This window comes from Aptenodytes patagonicus, chromosome 12, assembly GCF_965638725.1.
Source record: "Aptenodytes patagonicus chromosome 12, bAptPat1.pri.cur, whole genome shotgun sequence".
Taxonomy (NCBI): domain Eukaryota; kingdom Metazoa; phylum Chordata; class Aves; order Sphenisciformes; family Spheniscidae; genus Aptenodytes; species Aptenodytes patagonicus.
In genome coordinates this window covers 6,522,269-6,547,501 of record NC_134960.1, presented here as the reverse complement: position 1 = coordinate 6,547,501, position 25,233 = coordinate 6,522,269, and the positions used below count along the sequence as shown (strand labels likewise).

The following is a 25,233-nucleotide window of genomic DNA, read 5'->3' as shown; positions in this document are numbered from 1 at the left end:
ACAAAGGAAAAAAGAGAGCCTGCCTTGTGACCCTCTTCAGGGGAACGGCGTCATTGGTTCTAGCGGGCGATTCTCCTGGGACAAGGTACCGCGCTGTAGGATAAGCAAGTTTTATTTTGCACTCTGTGTTTTGCACACTTACCGTGAGATTCCCTATTCAGCCTCCAAGAGTGGGATTTTCAAGAGCTTTCTGCAGTGGCCTCCTCACAGTCTGCTTTTCACTGGGGACTTTGCTCCCAGAAGAGCCTATCTGAAGAACGAGCTTGCATAGCTCAAGACATTCTCCTGCCCACCTTTTGAGCCAGCCATAAAAATAATGCACAGGCATCAGATACGACATAATTAGATGGGAAGCAGAGCCATTTATCGATTAATAATATTTCAAAAAACAGAACAGGTGGGAAAAGCCCCCCTGCTGATTTGAGATTAAAAGGGTGATTAATAACATGAGTTGGAAATTATTTTGAGGTCCCTACTAATACAAAGTTATATACAGAAATCATTGCCTGTGTGATTAATACATTACTGATGCTAGACATGGCTTTATGTAGAAAGTTTCATTTACAGATACAAATGCAAAACAAGTCGTGGGCATAAAATGTCTCCCTTCTATATGGCTAACTGAAGAGAACACTCAGCGTAGAGTTGGAAGAGGTAGATCACATTTTACTTGGAAGATTGTACCTATTCTACACAATACGGTTCATGACAAAGTCTGGCTGTATCCCAGTGAAAACCAAGCGTAACATATTCACGCTCGTTCTCGGGTGATGCTTTTAAGGTCACTTCCAGGCTGTCTTATCACAGCACTGGAAAGCATTGCCTACAGCTTCAGTCTCAGAGTGACTCAGAGCACGGCTGCCCCAGACTGCTGTGCTGGGGAAACACCTATATTTAGTTAGCGCCTCTGTTCTGGAGTGCAAAAGTTGGGAAGCTCGGCTGCCAATACCCTATTCTGATCTGGGTAACTCTGCTACCATCCAAGGGGTGGGCCAGGGCGCGTCTGACCTCTGCATTTTCCTCTGAGGAGCCCTGTTCCCAGCACTGTTTGGGCCAGCCACCGTTCACAGGCTGAGCTGGGCTCGGCTCAGTCCTGACCTTCTGCCCAAGAGCCAGCCGCTCCAATTGATCCCCAGCAAGCAGGAGGCTGGGGCTCAGCGACGCCTCACCTTGTGGGGTCCCTGTTCCCCCAGCGTTTTCCTGGGGGACTGACTGCCCTTCTCCAAGGCAGCAGTCTCATTTGCAGTGGGATGACCCCCCCAGCCCTGCTGTGGGGAGTTAGAAAGCTGCGAGGTACTTTCTCCTCTGCGCCGTGTTTGGGAAGGTGTAGTCTGGTGCTATTCTAAGGAAGGAACACGCTGTAATCCTAGCACAGGGCGATGCGGAGAGAAATCCAGCCCTCGAGGGCTACTGAGCAGCTCCCGCCTTTGTACTCAGGACAAGAGGTGCACACCTCAAGAGCCTCAGAAATACTGTGAAGCAAATGATTTTGGCAATAAGAGTGTTACTCATCACCAGCCAGCTCACCTTGAACAAAGAAAAGGGACACACTGGCACAAAGCTGAGGTTGCCTTGTCAAGATCTATGAAATCTATTTTGCCACAAGGTCTCTACAAATTGAAGATTAGATTTAGTTAGGTTTATTGTTTCAGCTTGTGTGTTTTTTAACAGTAGCCATAGTCACGCTGGATTATATAAACAATGGACTTATCTGTGCAGCTCTTACAAAAGACAACTGTTGGAAAGCACTGCATCTGTTTTTGCTTGCAGGGCCTGATGTCTACTGAAAAACTGAGCCTGCTTCCAGCTTAGCCAGTGGCATCCCCACGTGTCCTAATGACACCAGGCCCAGGAGCGGACCGGTGGATTAAAAGGTGAGCCCTACGGTACAGGCAACCTGTGCACATCACTACTTCTGCCTGTCCTTAAAGTCAAGACAGGAGCTCACACAGCTCCGCACCAGAGAGACAGGCTCTTTTTCATTACCAAGACACAGCCGTGAAAAGCTGTTGGTTGTCTGCGACTGTCTGTCTCTTCAGCCAGGAGAAAAGCACAGCTTTTTTCCTCCCGTTTTTAAGTCCATCCGATTTGCACACAGAATGTCTGACTTTTCTCCTGCATATGGAAGTGGATCAAATGCACCTTGATCTAAACGTACACAGCTTCACACTCAGTGCTCTGCAGATAGCAGCTGACCGTGTTAATCTATTGTAAATATTGAACCTCTGGAAATTATGGGTGGAGATTTTTCTGTTTGCTTTAGTAATAACCTAAACACTGGTCCCTGATAAGTCCTGTACCAACAGACTGGATTGTATACTCCTGAATAGCCACATCCTTCTTTGACAGAAGTTAAAAATTATAGAAACTAGTAGTGTCCTCATAAAACCTCCCACAAAAACTTGAATTAAGGATAACCCTGTAAGGACCTTATTGTCTGCTTGACATCCATCCTGCTATTTATCAGACAAAAGATTTTTCCTTGCAGCATAGTCTGTTGGCATTTCTTTAGAGAAAAGGTGAGACTGATCCTTAAAGTTAGTGTACAATAAATGCCCTTGTAGGTGAGCATCCACATTCTCCTCCAGACACACTTTTCCAAATGGAGGTTCAAGCTAAAGTCCCTGTTCTCTTGCCTGTCTTCACTGCTACAGGTAACTACCTCAGAAGGGATTTTGCTTGCTTGGTTGGCTGTAGCCAGTCCCAGAAGCTCTCTGGTTGCTTCATAACTATCACTTCTAGTCTTGCCTGCACTAGAAAGTCTGGCAGATGGGCAGTTATAAACAGCAAGCAATTACTGGTTTGGTGATGTCAATGAATTAAAATGCTGTTTGATTGCCTTGGCCCAGGCAATATCCTTATAGCATTGGATTATATCAGCAAATGATGAGCAGTCATACGGGTTATTGCTAATTCTCTTTCTGTGGCACGTGGCTTAGTGAAAGATCTTTTAAATAGATTGTGAGACCCCAGTGCTCCTCTTGGGCAATTGCAGGAATTTGAGATTGAGCTCCCTTAAATCCCTTTCCTGTATAATTTGCTTTTCTTTTTAATTTCTAGTGCTGTTATTCCTGCTGCCAAAATCCTAGTTATCACACAGATACCAGAGCTCTTTTGTCCACTCAAAGGGCTGGGCAAATTATTCTTTGGTATTTGCAGAACTATAGCAACAGCCAAAAATTTAAGAGGGGTATTCAGGATGAGAAGACCAAGGCAGTGAATAAAGTGCACAAGCTGTTACATGTAATCACTGAAACTGTACGGGGCATAGCATCAGTTTGGGATCTCTGCAGGTGCTAAACAAAAGGACTAAGTTGTGATGTAAAACTGCGATGACCAGCACTAATGTCAGGGCTTTCAAGTACCAAAGACCAAGCTCCTGTGTGCTGTGTTCAACTCTGCTTTGCCACGCCAGACCCTGGATAAAAGCTACTCTGATCACACAGAGGTAGGGGATGAATGCTGTCCTCCAGACAGAAGCGTGCGTAGCCAGGGGGCATTGAGCACGGACTTGGGCATTGAGAATTTTCTTAATGGAAGTGGCTACCGAGCAAAGTTATTAGGCAGCATCCCAGTCCTGTGCAGCGTGGAGCAGTTAGATGGATGCTGGAAAATGGGTTTGCTTAAGCGTGATGCAATGGGCAGCGGGATCCACGTCCCAGTACTGTCCATCTTGCTTATTGCCGTCACAGGCACAAATCAAAAAGAGTAAGTCTACATGTTTTGCAGACAGCGTATTGAAAGCGTGATGGCTTGTGAGGGATTTGTATCACTAAGAAAGCAAGTTTTCCTTAAAACAAACATTGAATGCGCCTCGCTGGAAGAGGGCAGTGGAATTATGTCAGGAAACTGGAAGCGGTGAAATACTTCTTGTGTAAGGGCTACAAGAAATCCTCAAATTACGGGAGGTTCTCTCTGCCTTTTTCCCCAGCAGAGGTCCAGGGTACAGGTAGTGCAGCTCTAACCAGGAGCTCAATAACTGCCTGGTGTCACTCGGTGAATCCTCTTCTTGTCAGAGCACTTATAGACAACATCCATCTGGCCTCCAGCTTTCAGGAGGCAGATAGCCTGCAAAGTAACATCACTTAATTGCCATTTCAGCCTCCCAGTGGTTAAAAGCAAGGGTGTGTAGGCAAGTTTGGTATTTAGCACTGTTTCTGGTCATTCTGTTCTTTTACACAATTGCATCATGCAACCATTTCACACCCTAAAAATAAATCCAGCTGGTTTTAAGGCAATTCCTTTGTCCCAGTATGGGATTGCTCACCGCTCTGTGACTGCTGAGAGGCAGTTTCTCACGTTTTGTGAAAACTCCCTGTCCTTGATGAACTCATCAACTGCTTCTCAAAGGCCTCTGGGAAGAGCAAGATTTTCTAACTTAGAGCCTCTGTCTGTCTGTCTGTCTGTCCTGGCTTCCCATGACACAGCCCCTACCTGCCTGCCTCTGTGGGCCAGCACCCCCGTAGCTGGAGAGGCTGAAGTTGCTCAGAAGATGCTGGAAGAAGACGGATGCCAGGATGGGTGCCTGGTCCCAGTGGCCCCTCTGGGACTGCTCTTGGCCCAGCTTTGCAAGCCAGGAGCGGGGACGGAAAGGGAAAGGCTCAGAAGGAGCCTCCACTTCTGGTACCTTAAATGGTGCCCCCCAACTTGAGACGCTGGGGATAGGAGTTACCTGCCCACACTGGTGGACAGCAGAGCAGGGTCAGCCTTCATGCTGCGTCTGAGCTCGACGTGAGGCCGGAGGAGTCACGCTCCCATGGCACCTCTCCCCAGGGCCTGTTCCCAGCCCCGCTCTCCCAGCAGCTGCCACCACTGTCGAGTACGCTCAGGTCAGCTCAGCCTCGGCCAGGCTCCGACACACAAAAGCTACAAGAAGTAACAGGCAATAACCAGAAACCCATCCACTCCCAGACTCGCATCTTGCCCCCGTGACCCGTGGCTGCTGCCGGCTCCCTGGTCCTGTGCCAGCAGGAGACGCGAGGCCGGCTCTGTTTAACTTCTCCTTCGGAGACAGGAGAAGGGACAGAGCCCTTTCACGTTCCTCTGGACTCAGCTGTTTACATACCCGGGCAGCCTCTTCACACTGCTTACGCTGCACTTGCAGCCTCGCAGCTGCAGCACAGTGTGTGTACCCCTTGCCGCGGCAGCCCACCTGATACCCAGGCTCCGTTCCCTGCCTGGCTGCCCCGTCCCCTTGGGCACATCGCTCAGGGCATCTTCTGGGGGTGTGAGAGTGAAAGAGTTCAAAGAACAACAGTACGAACAATGACCCGCTCTCATTTGCAGCATCTGCCTTTGGTTCCTTCCAAAAATGTATTTCAAAACCTTTTAACACCACTGACATCAGAGAAGCTTTACAGAAACATCCATCTCCTAAAGCATCCAGCTGAGCTGCCCCAGCACCACGAGCTCCTCGGCAGGCCTCATCCCTTGTCCCATGCCAATGGCCGGAGACTCTGTGGTCTCACCCTTCGCATTTGTCCGGCTCAGCCGTGGCCCGGGGCAATGGACAGGGTGAACATGGGGCAGGACGCTCAGCAGGACATGGGTCCCACCAGGCGCAGTCCCGCAGTGCTAAGCAAGGAGAGCAGAACAGCTCCAGTGAGGGTGACCAGGACAGACACAGCTCAGAGACGGCCACGCCAGCCCATCGCGATGAGTGATGTCTGAGGAAGCCAAGCTCAGGGTCAAGGCATATGACCAGATGCCGGTGGCCATGGCAAAATACGAGTGCAAGGGCTTGAGGTTACATGCAGCTCCCAACCAAACCAGGGAGCCCCCACAGAAGTTTTTTGCAGCTCACACGTCTTCCCAGCGGTGTGGTCCCCGCTTACAGAGCTGGCCTTGAGTGCGGGCAGCCCTGCCTGCATCTCTGTCCACATCACACTCCGCCTCCTGCAGACCTCCCCCCAGACCACCTCCTTTGTCTCCCTGAAACTTTCCCCTAACCCTGCATGGGAGAGGACTTTGGTGTGAAAAGTCACCGTAACGGTAGAGGGTTCACCACCCTCCTGACTGCCCCATCTCTGCACACACGACCCTACACAGCAATGCCTCCCCAGTTCAGGCAAATTCCCCTGACTCTTCCCCCATGCCTGGCAAGCCAAGGGTCTCTCCTTCGCAGGAGACCTATCAGGAATGCCAATCTCCTCCCTAAGAAATGTCTCCTTAGAGCTGCCCTTGCTCAGCCCCTCTTGATGTCCTGCCCAGCTCTATCCCATAACCGGGCAGGGCTGGCCGGCATCCGGCTTTCTGGTCCAAACAAGATAGAAAAGCTAAATAGCTCTATTTCTTCACCCCTATAATTTAGGGAAAGGGAAGCTGCACTCCATGACCACTCTTCACCCTTTGATGTATTTCAATGTGCCTTGTAGCCTTGCAATTTTTTCCCCCACATCATTACAGGATAATACTAAGTGTGTGTTAACATAAAAGCTGCCAAAGATATTTGAAAGGCTTGTTTGTCCCTCCGCAAAGGGAAATCCTCCCCCTCCCTGCCATATGCACTTATCACTCCAGAGATTCATTCTTCTTTGAGCTAGCCAGAAGTGTAGTTGCCTTTCTGGTGTTCTTTTTTGTTTATTTGCTATTTCTGACATTCTGCTGAAAAGGGACTAGGAAAATTGGCAAAACGCATGGAAAGGAGTTGCCTCGTGACAATAACATGAGACAAGGCAGGACAAGAGAGGGGTTTAATTTGCCTGGTTTAATATTTTTAACAGAAGTTGACCGTAAAAGAAGGGGTATTATTCATTCGCATGTATTGGTGCCTTTTGATGATGGGTTAAGGGGAGAATTTTGGCATTGCTTTTATACTGATGTGCCCTCTAGTCAGATTTAGTATGCATACAGATAAAGCTCACCAAACTCCTTTAGACGAAAGCTTTAAAAAAAATTTCTCCAAATTATCCCTAACTAAAAGAGTATCATACACTCATTTATGTAGTTTCCCAAAGCCTCGGCTTTCCACCTTGCTTTTTAGAAAATGGCTTTGAATGTTTTTCCCGTTTTATCTTTAAAGTGAAGCCCTTCACCTTTACCAAGATGAGAAGCACTGTCAATAGGAGCGCTTGGCCATGGTTCTGCTCCACGCGGTGACATTCAAGCAGAGGGTTAAAAGCAGCCCAGGGATTGGTTTGGCCCTTAGAAGTTTTGCTATAACTAATCATTTGAGAACATTTATGTGGCCTCTTTGATATGGCACAGATATGGAAATCTCAGGAATATCTGTCTGAAATCTGTCTAGATCAACATCTCTGATACATACTGAGTTTGTACTCCGAGGGGTGCTTCACATAATCCCAGCCTGGATGTTGCTGGCAAAACCAACCACCTGCTGCTTTACTTTCTGAAAGGAGGAGCCTCCGTATAGATGCACGTTTTAGGAAGACATGGTAATTCTTGTCATGCAAAGTTTTTAACATTATTGCAAAATGCAGAACCCAGAACACATTTCAAAATGCTCAGGAGACCTGAGCCAGCTCATGCCTTGCTGGGAACCCTGGTGGGAACCGCAGAGCAGAAATTCTCTGCAGCTGTCCCCACTTCCTAGGAACAGCCACACGTGGCCAACTGCGTCTTCGTAAGGGATGAAATCATGAATTGGCCTTTTCTTGCTGTGTTTTTAGCCCGTCCCTCCTCTTACAGCTGCAAAATCCATGATTTCCTGGAAAATCTCAACACATTGTTTGGAGTTAACAGAAGTCTCTGCAGGCATGGGAGGTCAGGAAGGCACGTTGCCAGCCCCACCGTCCCAGCCGGAGGGAGCTGTTAGTTGAACAGACTGAGGTGCTCAGGGCGGAGCTGTCTTTCATTCTCTTGAACTAGAAAACCTCTTTTTTTCTCTGTGTGGCTTTTAATTCTTTTGAATGAAAACCCGTCTCTTTTTTTCCTATGTGGCTGTTAGAAAGACACTAACTGTTCTTGCAAGCAGTTCCACGGTCACGGGTTTGGATGTGCTCAGTGGCTGCAAAAGAATTCAAAGGGAAAGGAAGCACAAGTGCCAACTAGGTAAGAAAATACTTCTGTATTTTTACAATATGATTGGAAGGACGAGGCGCCTCCATGCTTCATAGCTGAAGGGTAAGTTGCTCAGCTGCAAAATGTTCCCTCTTCCACTAACAGAAAGCTCTTGGCCTGTTGTACTCTCATGAAATATATTTCTAGGGTGATGTTATTGCACGTAACGGTGCTGGACTCAGTGCTGCTGGCTTCTCCTTCCCCCACTGCTCCTGGGGAGTAATAGGTACTGCAAACTCTGCGGATGCTTAAAAATCCTCCAAGCCTTTTGTGTTGCTTGTTTTTCTTCCCAAGATTATTTTTAATCCTGATCGGTGTTGCAATCCATCTTACAGTGCTGCCCTACAGTGGTAATTAGGAGGCAGAAAGGATTAATGGCTGCAGGAAGAGGTGGCAAAAGCAACTGTGGGCACAGAGAAATGCCTCTAGCGATGACTTACTGGGAGGTGCGAGGACTTTGGACCGTTCCAGGTCCAGCTGCCCCATGATGCAGGGCCGCATTCACACGGTGTAACCCGGAGAGCAGAGTACATGCCGAGGAGTGGGAGAGGGGGACAGCATTTCGTTAGTTCCCACTCAGCAAAGCTGTCCCAAGGTGAGCCTGGGACCGCAGAACTTGTCTTTGCTTAGGAGGAAATTAGGCCATGTCAGCCTCGGGGGGTGGGGTTTTGCAATATGCTTATTCCAGTGTCATTGCAGGCAGATAATGACAGCGGTGACGCCTTGTCCCCATCTCCCCACCTCGGCTGCCCTTCCTGCCCCTCTCCTCCTGCAGAGCCCAGGGATGCGGCAGCCGTGCAGCCAGCTGGGCTCGTCGAGCTGCCTGCAAGCAGGTCTCCCTTTGTGGACCGGAGAGTTTTCTGTTCCATCAGCGGCGTGATCCAAGTCACCGTGTGGTTGCATAGTCGTTAGGTCGGATGCAAACGGCAGGAAGGTGGCGGAGGCCGGGGCGGTGAGGGGGACCATGTCTGCCAGCTAGAGCCTGCCGTGGCATCCCCTACACAGGGATGCTGGTGGCCACCATGGTCCGCAGGATACTAAGGCTGTCCACCGGTGACAGTCTCATCATTGAAGGGCATTTGGTGCTGGGAGGAGGGTACTTGTGTCTACCTCTTGCAAACACTGGGTGAGAATGGAAAATAAGGTGAGTTCTGATGGTGACAAACAGGGACAAGAAAGACGTGCCCTTCAGGAGGTAAAGACAGCTTGAAAAATTATGCTTATGGGGGAGGGAGGAGGAGGGGAGAGAGACATCTGTGCTTGTTTATTCATTCATGTTTCTACTAGCCTTTATTATAGACTACACTAGATGATACTAGAAGTATTTTGCACCTAATGATGATCTGGGGAGCAGGAGTGCTCTACGGCAGCCTTTACAGCTCCTCCTGGCCCAGGTTTCCTTACACATATTTGACACTTTTAATGCAGGTTGTGCTGCACTGTCATCCGACGGAGGTGTAAGCTCAGATCTTTTTTGTTCAGTTGTTTTGCTTTGCATTTTCTTCTGCTAGCGGGCTGTAATCAGACAAGAGCAGAGGGAAATCAAACATCATTAGGCATCACGAGACCTTTGCCCTTTTTGAGCTGACACAGGAAAGTCCTTCATTTTTTTGACAGCTAAATGGGAGAAAACAAAACACAATGTTCCTTGTATTTCTAAACAGTTGCTGGAATGAAAAAGGATCAATTCTGAGATGAAAGAATTAATCTTACAGCTGGTGCTTGAAAAATGGTGGTATCTGTGTTTGATATTTGGAGAAATACTAAGCTGGGACATTGTTATAGCCTCTTCGGGTGCCTTTATCCCTTACAGAGAGGCAGAAAACTGGAACCAGCTTATTACTTCTTCGAAAGTCTATCAAGGACATCAGGCATACGATGTGATTTCTGTAAACTGCTTTAATCTGATCTTATTTTCTGTAACAGTGATGTTTAACAATCGCTTTGTCTTAACCCGCTTTCCTTTTTCCCTGGTCTGAAGGGAAAATTCTTCGAATGAAGGGAGAGGAAGGAAACGAAGCCGGCAGTCTCAGCAGCTCGCAGCCATGCCAGCTTTGTGCTGTTAGACAGGAATTTGCTGAGTGGGTCTTTCCTGACATGTGAAAACATCATTTTCCTTTTGCTACATCCTGAAGAATTCTTCAGGTTTTTACCCAGACAGAACTCTCTCTGGTGTTTACGATGAGAGTTAATTTGGCTGAGGATTGATGAGAAGCCTTAAATGCACGGCTCCCGGTCTTTCCAGTACGAGGGCCAGCTCTGAAACCCTCTCGGTGTCCAACAGTCATTCTGCAGGACCCATCCCCAAATAAAGTCTCACCGTGCAAGCCAGATCTGTACCTTTTGCACTTTGTCACATCCTGTCTTACAGTTGCAGTGGGTTTTTCACTCGGGGGCTTTATTCGACGCCGTCTCAGTGCTGTGGCCGTAAGCCGTGCTCTGTGCCCAATGCACATTTTCCAGAGTCTGTGCATGCAATGATATGTACCATGAAACGCTGCCTGTCCTGATGCTCGAGTGGTGCAGAGGAGCTCACGCGGGGCTGCAGTTTGGCCTTGGCCTTCGTTAGGAGCGGTTTTAAACTCCCACAGGGGGAGTGGATTGCTGGGCTGTTGAGATTTGTCCCCCCATTCAGCTCCCAGTTCCCCTCTCTTATCTCACACGTTAGTGCTCTGCTGGCTTTCCCACTTAGTCATAACTCATTCTTGGAAAAGGGTGGGTGGGAACGGAAATACTCTGTTGGACCTCTCTCCACCGATTTACATTTCCACAATGCATATGGTAACAGGCAAGCCGGACTCCTCCTGGTTTTAAGCTCCACATACAAATCTTCCCTGTTCAATTAGAGCAAACCTATGCTGCCAGCTACCACCACCGACTGCCACATCAGCAAGGACTAAACCTGGCCAGAGGAGCTTCTGATCTAGAAAACAGATTTTCTAGGGTCTGGAAGAGTCAATATGTTGGATCAGATTCATCTGCTGGCTGCCGTGACAGTCCTGGGAGTCCTGGAGCAAGGTAGGGACCATCGGATGCACATGCCCAAATACTTGCTGGGTCAGTCTACTGTACCTCCGCTGATTGCCTTTCACTTCCATATTTCATTTCTGTTGTTGCACTGGCAATTCCCCGCTTTTCAGACAGTGGACTGATATCTTGTCTGGGTTTTGAAACATATTCAACAAAAGGAGTGCCTGGGAAGCCCTTCCTCTGAACTGACCTCCCTCCTCAGTTCAGAAATTTCTTGGTAGATCTTCTCCTCAGCAAACATGTAGAATTTCTTTCTTTGAAAAATGGGTTTGCAGCAGTTCCTGAGGTTCGTGTAGACGTTAGCATACAAAGAGCACTGCGGTGCGGGAAGGTGGAACGGGCTATGGTGGGTCACATGGAACATCTCCCAGCTGTGGTTCCACATTGCATGATAATTTAATTCTGTGTCTGGGCGGCTTATCTGTGGCATCATTTCCCTCCCTACTCAGCTATCAGGATTTAGAAGGGGAAAAAATTAAAGACTGAAAAAACCTTAAAATTGGCAGTTACAAAGTGCATCTGAACTGTGTAACAATTTCTATAGATAACAGATGATCTATTAATTACACAAGAGAGAAAGCAGATATCCGCTGGTGGTACGCAAGTGCATGCTCCTCGCTTCACTGTTGCACTGGGTCATTCCTTTTCCTTGTCTGAAATGTATCTGGGATTTTCATCCCGCTTTCTCTGCTATGCGGGGGTGCAAGGTTAGGAGGAGACCACAGATCTTTTGCCCCTACTTCTGGCGGTCTCCTGGCCCCACCGTGCCCAGCAGAGGCCTGACCACTGCTACTTTTCTCTCTTTTGCTACAGCCTACTTCTTCCTGCAGGTGATCTATGCTAGAAGGGTGTTTGGCATTTCTCCTCCAAAGATCTCAGGCCCACCTGAATTCGAGAGGATCTTTCGAGCACAGTAAGAAACTCCTCTTATAAGATGCTTGCCAGATCTCATGTCTAATGGCACTGCCCCTGCCCTGCTTCGCCATTCGTTTCTCAGGACTGTAATTCAGCAGTTACTCACCTCCCTCGGGGTTAAGTTAATGGGCTTAAGAGTCAGCATCAGGACTGGGTTGGCTCAGGAGTCCTAAACACACCAGAAATCACACAGGACTCTCTGCTGTAGAGTGAAGGGCTGCTAAAGACATAGTTGTTGGTGCCTGAGACTTAGGCTGGTTTTAGCCAAGCGGTGTCAAAGCCTCAGGCGGCTTCAGCCCTGCTCTGAACCCCGCTTGCTGGGAAGGACAAGCTCCCAGAGAGATCTCAGCTGGGGCTGGGATGGGGATAGCCACAATCCGGCATCTCTGCCATGACTTCTGTGCTAGGGCTGCAGTGGGGAGGGAGGCAGAGAGGGAGGAAGCTTTCCCTTTTGCTGTAGCTGAGCACTGAAACGAAAGCAACCGGGCAGCAGGAGCAGGATCCCCTCAGCCATCCCCTTCTCTGCTCCTTTGCCAGCCTAGACTCAGCCTCATCCAGCATCTCTTGGTCCTACTACTTTGTCTTTGGGGAGACAGGGCATGGCATACGAACAATCCAAACAGCTAAGTGCTCCCTCCCGCTCCTGCACAAAACCTGGCCTTACCTGCTTAAGAGGCACTTCATCCTCAACGTGTCTGCAGCCTGCTGGGGCAGACCTTCCTTGCGGCTTTGGGCTTTGGGGCTTTTACAGCAGGGTTTAAGCTGCGGCACTTGGGAAGGAGCAGTGGGGGTGGTTCACAGAGCCTTTCTGTGCACGGTCTGACCGTGTAATCTAAGTAATCTTTTATTTAATTTCTTGTGCCCTGGAGACCCAGTTCCTTCCACTGTTTAATTCCTGTGAATAAAGGTGGGACGGGAACTGTGGGGAAAGGTGCAAGCCTGGAGGTTTTTATGGTGACATCAGCTCTAAAAAGCAACAGCCTCTGGAAACTGCTAAGGGAAGCAAAAAAGGAAGATCTTCCTCCTTTCCCTTGTTTATGACCTTCCTCTTTCCTGCCAGGGTGAACTGCTCCGAATATTTTCCCATTTTCCTGGCACTTCTGTGGCAGGCTGGACTCTTCTTCCATCAAGGTGAGAACAGCCCGTTACCTGGTTTGTCACTGGATCTGTTCCCCTGAGTGCCGGCTCAGTCCTCAGGTCCTGCTCACCTTCTGAACAATAAATTAGGCAGTAATTCTGTCTCTGATGGGAGGGTAGAGCCAGAGGACACAGAGCCTCTATTCCTTCACTTTGGGCTACCTGCTTGGCTCAAAGTAGCTCTAAAAAGCCTTTGGAGATGGTCACTGTGATCTCTCTCAACTGCAGGTCTGGCTGCAGCCTTGGGTCTGCTCTATCTCTACGCCCGCTACTGCTACTTTATGGGTTACAGGGCATCGTCCTCAGAAAGGTAAACGCCTCTGCCAGCCTGGAGTACGTGGTAACCCCTGGGGGTTTGCATTTGGGAACATAATGTGCTTTGGGGAAGCTTGGGACTCCCTCTGGCTGCTTCGGGGTCCCTGCATGACTGAGCCTTGCCAAGCTCTCCCTGGGGCATAACGTGGGCATGGGTACGGGACTGGGGCCAGAAACACAGATACGGGGCAAGGCTGGAGCTGCCCTGAGCCCTTGCGGGGGGGTGTGTGCTCCCTCGAGGCAGGAGCCAGGCATGGGACCCCACGCAGGGGACAGGGGACAGCCAGGGGCTGCCTTTCCACGTCCCTTCTCCAGGGAGGAAGGGACTGTTCCCGGGTGAGAGCAGCGATGCTCGCTCTCAGCAGGCTCCCTCTCTCCTGCCAGGCTCGCCCCGATATACTTTAGCACTGGAGTTCTCTGGATTCTCATTGCAGCGTCAACCCTGGGCATCTTGCATTTCTTCCTCTCTCACTACGTGGGGCTGAACATCCTCCAGCTTCTCACCGCGTGACCTGCTCCTCTGTCCCTCATCAGTGTCCTCGCCTTCGAGTCCTGCTCCCTCCTGCCCATGGTAACAGACTGGCTGTACCTAGTACAGCACAAGCAACAAATCCACCCTCACCTGAGTTTTTAACACCTCCCTCCCCACTGCCCAGCACCAGCACAAACTGCTGAGCTCTTCAGGAGGTATTTTTCCCCCACGGCACTCTTTGTGCTGAGTGATCCGTATCTGGCAGTTCCATCATGCCTGATGCAGAAACAACAACGCTCCAAAACAAGGAGAATTTTAGGAAAACCGGACACATAAAAGCAAACTCATCTCAGCCTGAGCTTCCCAGTGAGCTGCCCCAGGGAATCGCCATGTGTTCCCCTTCCTCCAGCAGCTCTGCCTTCAGCCCAGGCACCGAACGCGAGTTCATGCCAGTTTTCCAAGGCCCACACCTAAGAAAGGCATTTGTTTGAAGCCAGATGTGGGCTGAGGTATAACAAAAGAGGAGAGTGATAAACAGGAGCAGCCACCAACATGTGCAAAAGTCTATTAGTGCCCTCGTAATGGTTATTAGCCCTTGCCTGTGGGCGGTATTGTAAATCAGACTGCGCAAACTCATAACCACTACTGCATGTATAACTTTGAATACTGCTGAGCGACAACGTGCACAAATAAAAAGGCACTGAGCTCGCTGTGCTGGGTGACTCCTTGTGGGTCTGCAATTAGCAGAGAACAAAAACACGAGTGTTTGAGCACAAGGCGGCTGCCTGGGTTTCCCCGCCGTGCAGTGAAACGCAGCCTGCGACACTACGTCCCGCGGGAGGAGAGCTCCGAGTAGGGAGAAGCTGATTTTCAGAGGTGCCGAGCTCCTGGATTGGGGGCTGAGCCGCTCAGCACCGAACAGTGGTCCCCGCTGGGTGGTTTGGCCGGTGCTCAGGTCCCACTTCGGGCTTGGCCCCCCTGTGGCAGGAAGGGCTGGATTTTCACGGGAGCTCAGCGTTCACAACGCCGATGCTTTTGGCCATCGGTCCGCTCGTGTCAGCGACACAGCTCACAAAACGCCAGCAGTGCTCCGTGCCATCGTCACGGGGGGACTTCACACCAAACCCGGAGAGCGAAAATAACTGCATTAACATGCTGCCAGTCTAACTACATTTTAAAGCCCGCCGTCCTCCCCTCCCTTCCCCAGCAGTTTGCATATCTAGATTGTAAGAACAAAAGGCAGGGGGGGTTTGGAAGAAGTGATTAATTTTTCACAGTTTCATTTTCTTCCCTGCATTTTAAATTGGTTTATCCAGCAAAGCCCCCAGTCCATTTCCCTTTTGGGCTCTCCTGCCTTGGAGTCATGCTGCCGCGTTGAAGTTGGCAAACACTGCAGGGGAAGGCTTAAATCCAAACAAAAATAACAGTACAGCACTTGCCTCTGCAAAGTGTTCAGTGCAGCAGGGCCCATCCTCACAGGGACCCCCGGGTGTCACAGCAAGATAAACACCAACTAAATAACTTTTTTCCTAGCAGCTTTGGTAATACACTTTGGAAAAGGCTGAGTGTCCTTTAACCCCGTGTGCTGGTTTTGGCTGCGATAGAGTTAATTTTCTCCATAGTAGCTGGTATGGGGCTGTGTTTTGGATTTGTGCTGAAAACAGTGTTGATAACACAGGGATGTTTTCGTTACTGCTGAGCAGTGCTGACACGGAGTCAAGGCCTTTTCTGCTTCTCACCCCACCCCACCAGCGAGCAGGCTGGGGGTGCACAAGGAGCTGGGAGGGGACACAGCCGGGACAGCTGACCCCAACTGACCCAAGGGATATCCCACACCATATGGCGTCATGCTCAGCATATAAAGCTGGGGGAAGAAGAAGGAAGAGGGGGACGTTCGGAGTGATGGCATTTGTCTTCCCAAGTTACCGTTACGCGTGATGGAGCCCTGCTTTCCTGGAGATGGCTGAACACCTGCCTGCCCATGGGAAGGAGTGAAGGAATTCCTTGTTTTGCTTTGCTTGTGTGTGCGGCTTTTGCTTTACCCATTAAACTGTCTTTATCTCAACCCATGAGTTTTCTCACTTTTACCCTTCCGATTCTCTCCCCCATCCCACCGGGGGGAGTGAGCGAGTGGCTGGGTGGTGCTTAGCTGCCGGCTGGGGTTAAACCACGGCACCCCAGCTGTGCCTTAGCACGGCCAGGGAGGAAGAGACATGCCACCTGCCCGCAGTGAGATTTTACTTAGCCTTTACATTAACATGCCCCACAATCTCCTGAAATTAATTCTTGGTCCTCACCTTTTTACCAGCATAACCCTCCCAGAGGGTTAATACAGAAGGACCAGCCCCAGCTGCAAGTCCTGGCTCCGTGTCAAAACCTTGCTGTCTCTGGTTAGTCCAAGCGGGTGCTCACTGGTTCTGCAGACACAACCTCCATCTTTTACCCTGCAACCAGTTTTCTAACCCCGCCATATCAGCCCGGAGCCACTACCCACCACAGCCCTGCTTGTCTCTGCTCTGTGTGTGACAGGGCTGCAGAATGACTCAGAGGAGGGAAGTTAATGATTCAGCAGCGAGGCTGTGGCACGCCGGCTTCTCCCCCTGGATGCACAGAAGACCATTAAAAATCTTGGTGCAGTACAGCCAGGCTCTGGCCCCGGCTGCCCGCCGTCGCTAGCTCCGCCACAGCAAAACTGCCCAGCACATCATCGCCTTCAAACAATTGTCAGAGGGGTTGTTTCAGGCACCTCTAGCAGAAGGAAAGGTCCTCCCCTCCACCCGGGGATGCTGTCATTACTCTGCTACTTCGTAACTGTCGTCAAAGAAAATCACTTTGCACCGGACCATGGTTCAACGACGCAGTCGATGGTTTTAGGGTTTACCCACTTCAAAATGCTGCCGCCGCACAGCATGCTACACTGGTGCTGTATGAAACCACTTTGCCCACTTGTGTCTGCTGCAGAGATGCTGAGGAGCCAGGTTTGGACTGGCAGGGCGCGTGCGGGGTGGGACAGGGTCTGCCCGTGCCACCCCAAGGTTACGCGGCTCCGGGGTCACCATCCAGCTGGCGTAAAGACCCTCCCGTGCGCTCCCATTTAACGGCAATCCAACCGCCCGGCAGCACCGGTACTGCTGCACGGCCGACTGCAGAACCACAGCTTCCACTGCTGGGAGGGCTGAGGTTCCCGGCTGCTGCCGAGGCAGCTGCGGGCCCGCTGCTGCTCCCGTCCCCGCTGCCCCCTCCCCAACTCCCGCGCTCGCTCCCGCCCGGCCTCCTGGCAGCCGTGATGGGGGGCTGACCCACGAAACCGGCTCAGCTCCCCCCACCTGGGGATTTGTGTCCTGGCTTAATTTTCCTCCGGCCTGCCGAGCTAAGCTGGCTGAGGGAAGAGCCGGGTGAGGGGGGCACGGCTGCGCTGGCAGCAGAGCTGAGGCCGGGCCGCTGCACCCTCAAGGGGGCTGAGGAACTCCGGGCTGTGCCCGAGCCCGCTGGTGCGTTCCCCGGCCCTTCCCCGGCCTCCGCAAAGCTCCGGCAGCAAACCCTGCCCGCCCCGCGCCGCTTCCCTCCCCGGGCTCCGGCCGCCGCCGCTCGGGAGAGGGCGCTGGTGCCACGCGGCTGCGGCCGGCGGGGGGGGGGGGAGCCGGCGGCCGGGCCGGGGAACCGGGAGGAGCGCGGGGGGCCGGGGGGGGGGGGGGGGCCGGCGGCCAGCTGCTCCCGGACCGGCAGCCTGCGCCAGAGGCGTCGGTCACCGCACCCCAAGAGGTGCCCAGGGCAGCGGTCACGCAGGCTGCCTGCACGCAGAGCCACGGCCACGGCGGCACGCGTGCAGAAACCCTCCCGCCTCAAGTTTCATCTGTGCTGGGCCAGGCCCTGGTCTTAAGGTTATTGGGGTGGGGGAGTCCTGGAGCCTCGCAGAAATCTCCTGGAGACGGCTTACAACAGACATAAGAGCCCCCTGCAAGTGCTTTGCCGATTCTCGGGCTCCTTCCTGCTCCCTCCCCTTACGGCTGCTGGTTCAGTGTCAGCAACGGGGAGGACAAGGTTTGGAGTGAGATACTTGGAAGCAAATCCACTCGTGATACAGCCACAGCCTCCCAGGTGAAGCAGCCAGCCGGACGGGAGGCCAGCAGAGAGCAAAAGAAACCTGCAGAACCAGTGAGAGCTTTTTTTATCGCAAGAAACACACAGGCTGAACTTGTAAACAAGCCTCTGTCCCCCGATGGGGCTTGTTCCCACGCGAGCAAACGAGTGACGATGAAAGTGCACAGCTCTGTCCCCCTGACAAAGCAACTGCCACCCGCTGCAGGGACAGCCAGCGCGCATGTGTTCCCACTTCCGTGTTCGTAGGAACCCAGCCAGGTTCCTGTAAGGCTTTTGCACCACGTTGCAGAAGTTTGTAGCTTATTTTTATCTCGAAAACTTCAAGGGTGTCCACGTGTACTTTCCTACCCATCATGTGACGGCCCCTGGAGGATACATGCGCAGACAGGTCTGGTGTGCAGACACCAGTGGGTTTACACATGGCCCCCAGCACGGAAATGCTGTGCCCTGGGACCAGGGAAAAAATGCACCCTTCTCCTGAACCCAAGCAAAAGCAACTCAGTCCCTCTGGAGCATGGCTTGGTGGGACGGAAGGAGCGCACCCTTGAATTTCCCCAGGGAGCAGCACTGCTAACTTTCTTTGGGGGTGTGTTTGGGAGGGGAAGGGCCTTGGGGCTGGGAGAGGAGGGTGCAGCTGGTGGCCCTGGCTTTGTGGCACTGGCATGTCACCCAGGTTTCCATAGCACCAGCATCCATAACACGGGGCCAAGGGGAGGGAAAGAAGTAGGTCAGACTGGGCTAACAATACCCAGACGTGTCTATCTACAGCTAGGCCTGATCCAGGAAAGGGGGTGAAACAGAGGAGAAAGGGAGAGGGAAAAGAGGGGGGGGAAAAAAAAGGAAAACACAAAGTGTCCATAGTTTGAGCAATGCATTTCTTTCCCTCAGAAAAATAAGGACCTTTTAAAGCCACCTTTGTGTATCAGTACTGAGAGACTGAGACTAGCACCCACCTCCTGCCCATCTGACAACAGACTACAAGGGAATTCAAATGCTAATTTGGAGCCAGACTTCTCAATGGGTCTTTATTTCTGCAGCAGCTCTAGGCTCAGAGCTCTGGGGAACCAGCCCGCTGGAGCTGTGAGGATGCTAGTCTCCAGACCAGCACTGTGGGACGCTTTCCTTTCCTCTCTCCATTCCTCATCCTGGTTCTGTTACCCCCTTGTCTTAGTTTTACTTGTTTACACTCAAGTGACTTCAAGGGCAAGGAAAAAGAAAGGCAGTCACACTGGAGTTGTGTAACTGAAATAACTGCTGTAGTGACCCATTTTATGTGCTGAGTCTGCAGAGGCCTCGCTGTCAACATAACAGCGTTTTGGTGCTTGCCTGTGTGCAGCACGGTCGTTTTGAATGATGTATCCATCAGTGCCAAAACTGAGGAGAACATTACGGGCAGTAAGACCCAGAACTCTCTCGATCCGAGTAAACGTACACACGTACAGATCCATGGGGTGCATAACAGAGCAAGATGAGAGGAAGGAGGAGTGCTTTGCTTGGGGGGAATAGGAGGGTGTACGTGCAAGAGCAAACCCTCACTGGAGAGACTGAGATGGACAGGGGTGAAGAGCGTGACTGTGGCTGACCCGTGTCATACCTGTGGTTTGAGAGCACCGTTTCAGAAGAGACGCAGCCATGGATGAAGGTGCAGGGCGTTTCAGAGAGGCCTGTGAGAGCAGGCCCCTTGCCCGCCGGCAAATACTCCCTTTACATTACCATGGGCCACAGCCCTATGCAGTAAAAACCATTCCTGGGTTAGATAGTGGGCTAAGATCCAAGCAAAAACAAAGCTTTCTGCCACTTTGTATGTTAGCAGGTCAAGACAGGGAGGCCAGGAAAATCCACACTCTAAGGTTACAATTTGTCTCATCTTCATCAGTTTTATACCTCCCAGTAATTATCACTTGTAAGTGAAAAGAGAGCACAAAGAATTCACCTTTCCCCTGGTGAGGGCAGAGCCACAGTATACACAAGGTGGACAGGGCTTAACGTGCCCTTTTGTGAATGCTCTCCCTCCAAAGGAAAACTTAGACATTTGCTGTGGTAGCTTAGGAAAGAGCGTGCCCTGCTCCATCCCTCGCCGATGCTGTGCCCGACTCTGTGTTCAGGGATTTCCAGGGTCTAAGAGCTAAAAGGTAGGAAGAACAAAAGCAGGGTCAGCACTCAGGAGGACTCACAGAGCACTCCTGGAGTGAGAGAATAAAAGAGGATCTGTGCCAGCAGCATGTGCATCAGCTGCGTTGCTTTGACATTACACTACTTGACAAGAGAAAGCTGGGTGACCCCAAACAGCTAAGGCAATATTACCTGCAAGGGGTGGAAGGTCTCAGGGGAGACCTCATCGCTCTCTACAACTCCCTGAAAGGAGGTTGTAGCGAGGTGGGTGTCAGTCTCTTCTCCCAAGTAACAAGCGATAGGACGAGAGGAAACGGCCTCGAGTTGCGCCAGGGGAGGTTTAGATTGGATGTGAGGAAAAATGTCTTTACTGAAAGAGTGGTGAAACATTGGACCAGGCTGCCCAGGGCAGTGGTGGAGTCCCCATCCCTGGAGGTAAAGACATGTAGATGAGGCACTTAGGGACATGGTTTAGTGGGCATGGTGGTGTTGGGTTGATGGTTGGACTCAATGATCTTAGAGGTCTTTTCCAACCTTAGTGAGTCTATGATTCTATGATTCTAAGTCGGGGATCATCATGTCAGCAAGGATGAAACCAGTGAGCTTGCTGTGGTCACTGTTCCTGAGCCTGCAGTTGATGAGTGGCTAAAATAGGCTCCATTTCATGAACACGGGTGGCTAGAATAACAAGAGCTCAGGCACTGTGTTATCTGTCCTGATACAGATACTGCAGCACACTCTCCGAAGACTGGACTTGGTCACCCCAGTGTAAAGTATTTACAGCTTTACAGCTCATTCTCCTTCTGGGAGGGCGTAAGGAAATGCAGACAAGGCTTGTTGCAACGGATGCAAATGGACACTTGCCCACCTCTCTCCTGGCCGGTACACGGGTACACGGCTGAACTGTGAAAGAGCTGTAAATGTTCTGCCTGAGCAAAGAAAGCTTCTCCAAGAGCAGCCTGATGAGCTCAGTACAGCACTGCACGGCCAGATGGCTTCTGGATCAGAGCTGACTCATGCCCACCTAGCTCAGAGTCAGGCAAAACATGCAGATACCTAAAGTATGCTGGTAGAAAACACCTTTTCTACTGCTGGAGCTGCATTCACAGCAACATAGCTAGCTGTATCAGTAAAAAGCAAAAGGTATTCTGCCAACTGCCGTAATTATAATGCTACAAAACGGAAATGGTAACAGGCCTGAGTTACACTAATGCACAGAAAAGCATCAGACAGGTGAACTCCCAACTGAGCCCTGAGAGGATGCGATCACCGAGGGAGCAGAACAGAGACTATTCTTCCACTTCCTTTTGACAAAGGATGCCGAGCATAAGCTGTGGATAAGCTGGTGGTATAAAGGGAAGGGTGATAGATTCAAACAGTACAGCAGTGGCCTCAGAGGTAAGGAGGGTATCTCCTTGGGTATCTGCTTTTCACTAAAGCAGTGTCTATCAACCCCTCCAATTGCTTTCCAGACCAGCTTGGCTTCTTAGTGAACCACAGATTAGGAAAGCTGGAAAACATGAGCTCCTGCCCAGCCTCTGCTGCAGACCACCATTTTCGGAGTAATGAATAAAGACAAAACAGGTGAAAAGGAAGAAAGTAAAGGTGAAGTATAACCAAAAAGCCTCTTAAACTGCCCAAAGCAAAAGCGAGAGGGAGGCTGCATTAGCAAAGCTGTGAATTGGCGGCATTAGCAGATCGTGAATGTGGCCATGTTATCTAATACGGTGGAACACACATCATGCATATTTAATAGCATTGTTTAGCTTGTATTTGTCACAGCACCACAGCTAGAGGCTGTTTCTAAAGCCATGGGTAGCAACAGAAAGGTTATAATGGAATTCTAGGGCTTTTGACTGGAGGCCACATGTACAGAGAAACCTACAAAGCATTGGTAGTATGAGACGTCCATGCATTCCCCGTTTTCAGACCTCAGATGATAAAGCATGTCAGCTGCTAGCAGTATTTGTTGGGAGTTAATCAGGTTTGCAGATTAACTGCAAGATCCTGAATTATACATGCTTATATGCAAATGCAAGGAACATGCAACGCATGTAGCTGAGACATGAAAAATGAAGCGTATGAGGGAAGCAGAACAAATGGATAACATCGAGCAAGGAAAGAGAGGAAGGGAAGGCGCATAGAACGATGGGGTCGGGATGAGTTCTGTAATCTTTTCAGAGCAGGTATTTAAACTATGATCACTGTTCTCTTCTCCCTGAAATGGCAAATGCTGACCCATAAAAGAATTACTGGTAATTATTTTTTGCATTGCAGTAATATCTCCAAAACCTACTCAGAGATCAGCATCTGCATCACTTCCAGACAGGCAAAGCGTCTCCATATAGGCTCAGATGCCTATAAAACTCTTGAACCAGCGCTGCAGAGTTCCTCTATTATTTTCTTGCCCAGGAAAGAAACTTAAGCAAGCTAACAAATAGAGATTTATCACTGATACCAAACAGAAATCTCCTGAACAGGCAGCAGGCTTCAAGGAAGAGCTTTCCTTTGGTCCAGCTTAGCACTTAACATGTCTACTCAGCTTTTATGCATCTCTCTGCAGGTTGGACCGGTGCTCATGCTGTCCTGGTGCGGGTCTCTGCTCCCAGCCCTGCTCACCATGAACTTTGAGGGAACTGGGGATGTTGCACAGGGGCTGCGTGACTATCTGGCAGATCATTTCTCCAGCAGGTTTCTACCCAAGAGGCCACCTCTTTGCCCATTTTCTACCAGATGGCCTACAAAACCCAACAGGCTGAGCTCAGCTTAGATTACAGCCCTCTCCAGGATGACTTGAACGAGGCAAAATTTATCTTCTGGGAATGCAAGTGGGAAAACGAGAGCAGCTCCTCTCCCCAGCAGTCTGAGCTGCAGGTGTGCCTTTCCCCTTTGCAGGAACGGGCCAGCGAAATTCTGAAGCAGAACAAAGCCATTTTAGAGAAAAACAATTACCTGAAGCTGCAGCTCGAGTCGCTGACAGACATGCTGACGGACACACTGCAGTTCAGCTGTGTCTGCTGGAGAGGAAGGCACAGGTGTCGTGTTGGCACCATAAACCAAAAAGCCAGGTAAACTGATGATGCTTGAGTCCTAGAAGGAATCACGGAAGCAAGACCTGGATGTTTGCATGTGTAAAATACATACATGGTTGTTTCCTTGCTTCAAGAAACCTAATAAAATCCTGCATCAGATGTTTCCAGCAAGATGTTTACCACCTATCCCATTCTTTGCAAGTGCTTGCATACCATGGGACTACCCTTACTTGCAAAAGCACTTACCAGAGACGGCCTCTCAGGAAAAGGGCTGCTGCTGTTAACAATAACTCCATTTGAATTGTTAATTATTTTCATCTTTCAAACACCACATATCCGTTGGCTAATTATAGCTTTTCCGATAACTATTTATGTCTTTGCCTCTGCTTTTCACAGCCACATTCTTCCCCTAGAAGTGGCTGTTGGGTGTGTCAAGTTTCAAGGCAGGCAGGTATTTTGCCTACGCTTAATAGCAATTACGTACTTGCAAAAAAGTCATATGACCTTTCTTCTAACACTGGAAGAATATGCACGGAGCAGAACTTCTTCCCAGTGTGAACACAGGACGATTTTAATTTCCTAAGAGACCTCTAAAGAGAAAACTTACGTCAGAATGCTGTTTGGCTACAATAAACATATGATCAAGAAAATTTTGGGCAAACCAGGCTCTATTTATCACTAAAAATTAGATAGCAAGAAATCAGCCAGTACAGCCCATGACTTCAAAGTCATGAAGTCACGTGGATCATGATGTGTAAACAACAGGGAACCCATTTTCCCTCACTATTCAAATGCAGTAATGGGGACTAAAAAGACCAATCAGACTAATAAAATGACACATAGTAAATGTACCCCGATGTATGATTATTAATATACATTATAAGAAGACAAAAATTATCGTTAACTCACTGTTAGAAATGCAAAGGCTTCAACAGGGATTAGCAAAGGGATTCACTTTACACTAACCGGTCAGAAACCAAGCTGTGAATAGACGCACACCTCCACAGTCCTAAGGTCACCACTTATCCGTTCGATCGCACAGGCTCCCTCACAGCTACTTTAATCTAAAGTCGTTTTAGCTAATGATTCTTTGTAACGCTGTTTTGCAGAGGGGACCGGTCTGGTTAGGCGTAGGGCGAACGGACTGCAGGGTGCAGAGGGCGTGCGAGAGAGCGGCCGTTCCTACCACCCTGCCACGGCACTCGGGTCATTTCCCACCGGAGATCCCGCGAAATAAACCTGCCTGCACCTAAGCCCAAACAAACAAACAGCCACTCCGAAAGCACGATCTGGAAAGATCAGGGTTGGCAGATTTTCAGCCGCCGCCGCTACTATCCCCATCGTTAGCATTTCCGTGCCAGCGCCTGCAAAAAGCGTCACTCGGACGGTGTGAGGGCTACCCGACGAGGGCCTTCCCCGCAGCCCAGGCCCCGGCTGCCCGGACGCCATCTCGGCGCAGGGGCCTCCCGCAGGCCGCGCCTCGCCTCGCCTCCCCCTAGCCCGGCCGTGCGGCGGCCCCTCGCTCCTTCCCCCGCCGCCTCCGCGGCTGGCAGCGCGGGCTGACCGCCCCCCCTCTGCCCACCGCCTCGCGGTGGAGCGGCCTGCTCCCCACGGGACGGGCCCAACCAGGCCGCTCGGCGCCCGCCCCGGCGGGAGGGGGCCCGCGCCCCGTCGTGTCCCCCCCGCGCCGCGGCGGGAGGCGGAGCCCGGCCCACCTGACGGCGGCGGCGGCGGCGGGCGCTGCTGCAGTGCGCGGAGCCGCCGATCCCCGCTGGCCGCCGGAACTCCGCGGCCGCAGCCCGCCGTGAGCCGGGGTGCTGGGGGGGGTGGGTGGGTGGGTGCGATCGGCGCGGCGCGGCGGGCGGGGAGGGACAAAGCCGCCGCCGCCGCCATGTTTGGTGTTCGGGCAGACAAACAGGCGAGGCTGGCCCTCGAGCGGGGGGTGGGGGGGGGGTGGGGGTGTCGAACCCGGCCCGCCGGGCGGTGCGCGGGGGGGGTTCGCCGCCCCCAGCCGCCCGCCACGGGCCGTTGCGGGACCCCCCGGGGCGGCCGCGCTCCTCCCCCCTCCCCCCCCGGCTCTGTGCCCCCCCCCCCCGCGCG

The 25,233-nt window shown here is 51.2% G+C and overlaps 2 protein-coding genes across 2 annotated transcripts in view; one reads left to right on the top strand and one right to left on the bottom strand.

Moving 5' to 3' along the window:
- Positions 1-24,883, bottom strand: part of CANX (calnexin) — a 59,024-nt gene extending 34,141 nt beyond the window's left edge. Inside the window, exons 1-2 of the mRNA XM_076350246.1 lie at positions 24,849-24,883; positions 23,054-23,191 (exon numbers count right to left, since the gene is read on the bottom strand). The gene's annotated coding sequence lies outside the window, so the exon portion shown is untranslated. The remainder of the gene's footprint in view (positions 1-23,053; positions 23,192-24,848) is intronic.
- On the top strand, positions 1,807-13,997 carry LOC143166058 (leukotriene C4 synthase-like). Its single transcript, XM_076350089.1, is given in 8 exon segments — positions 1,807-1,874; positions 7,907-8,010; positions 10,866-10,969; positions 10,971-11,037; positions 11,863-11,962; positions 13,025-13,095; positions 13,330-13,411; positions 13,801-13,997. Coding segments are annotated over 8 exon segments (693 nt in total). The 5' UTR covers positions 1,807-1,836; the 3' UTR covers positions 13,928-13,997.
- Positions 24,884-25,233: the final 350 nt, after the last annotated feature.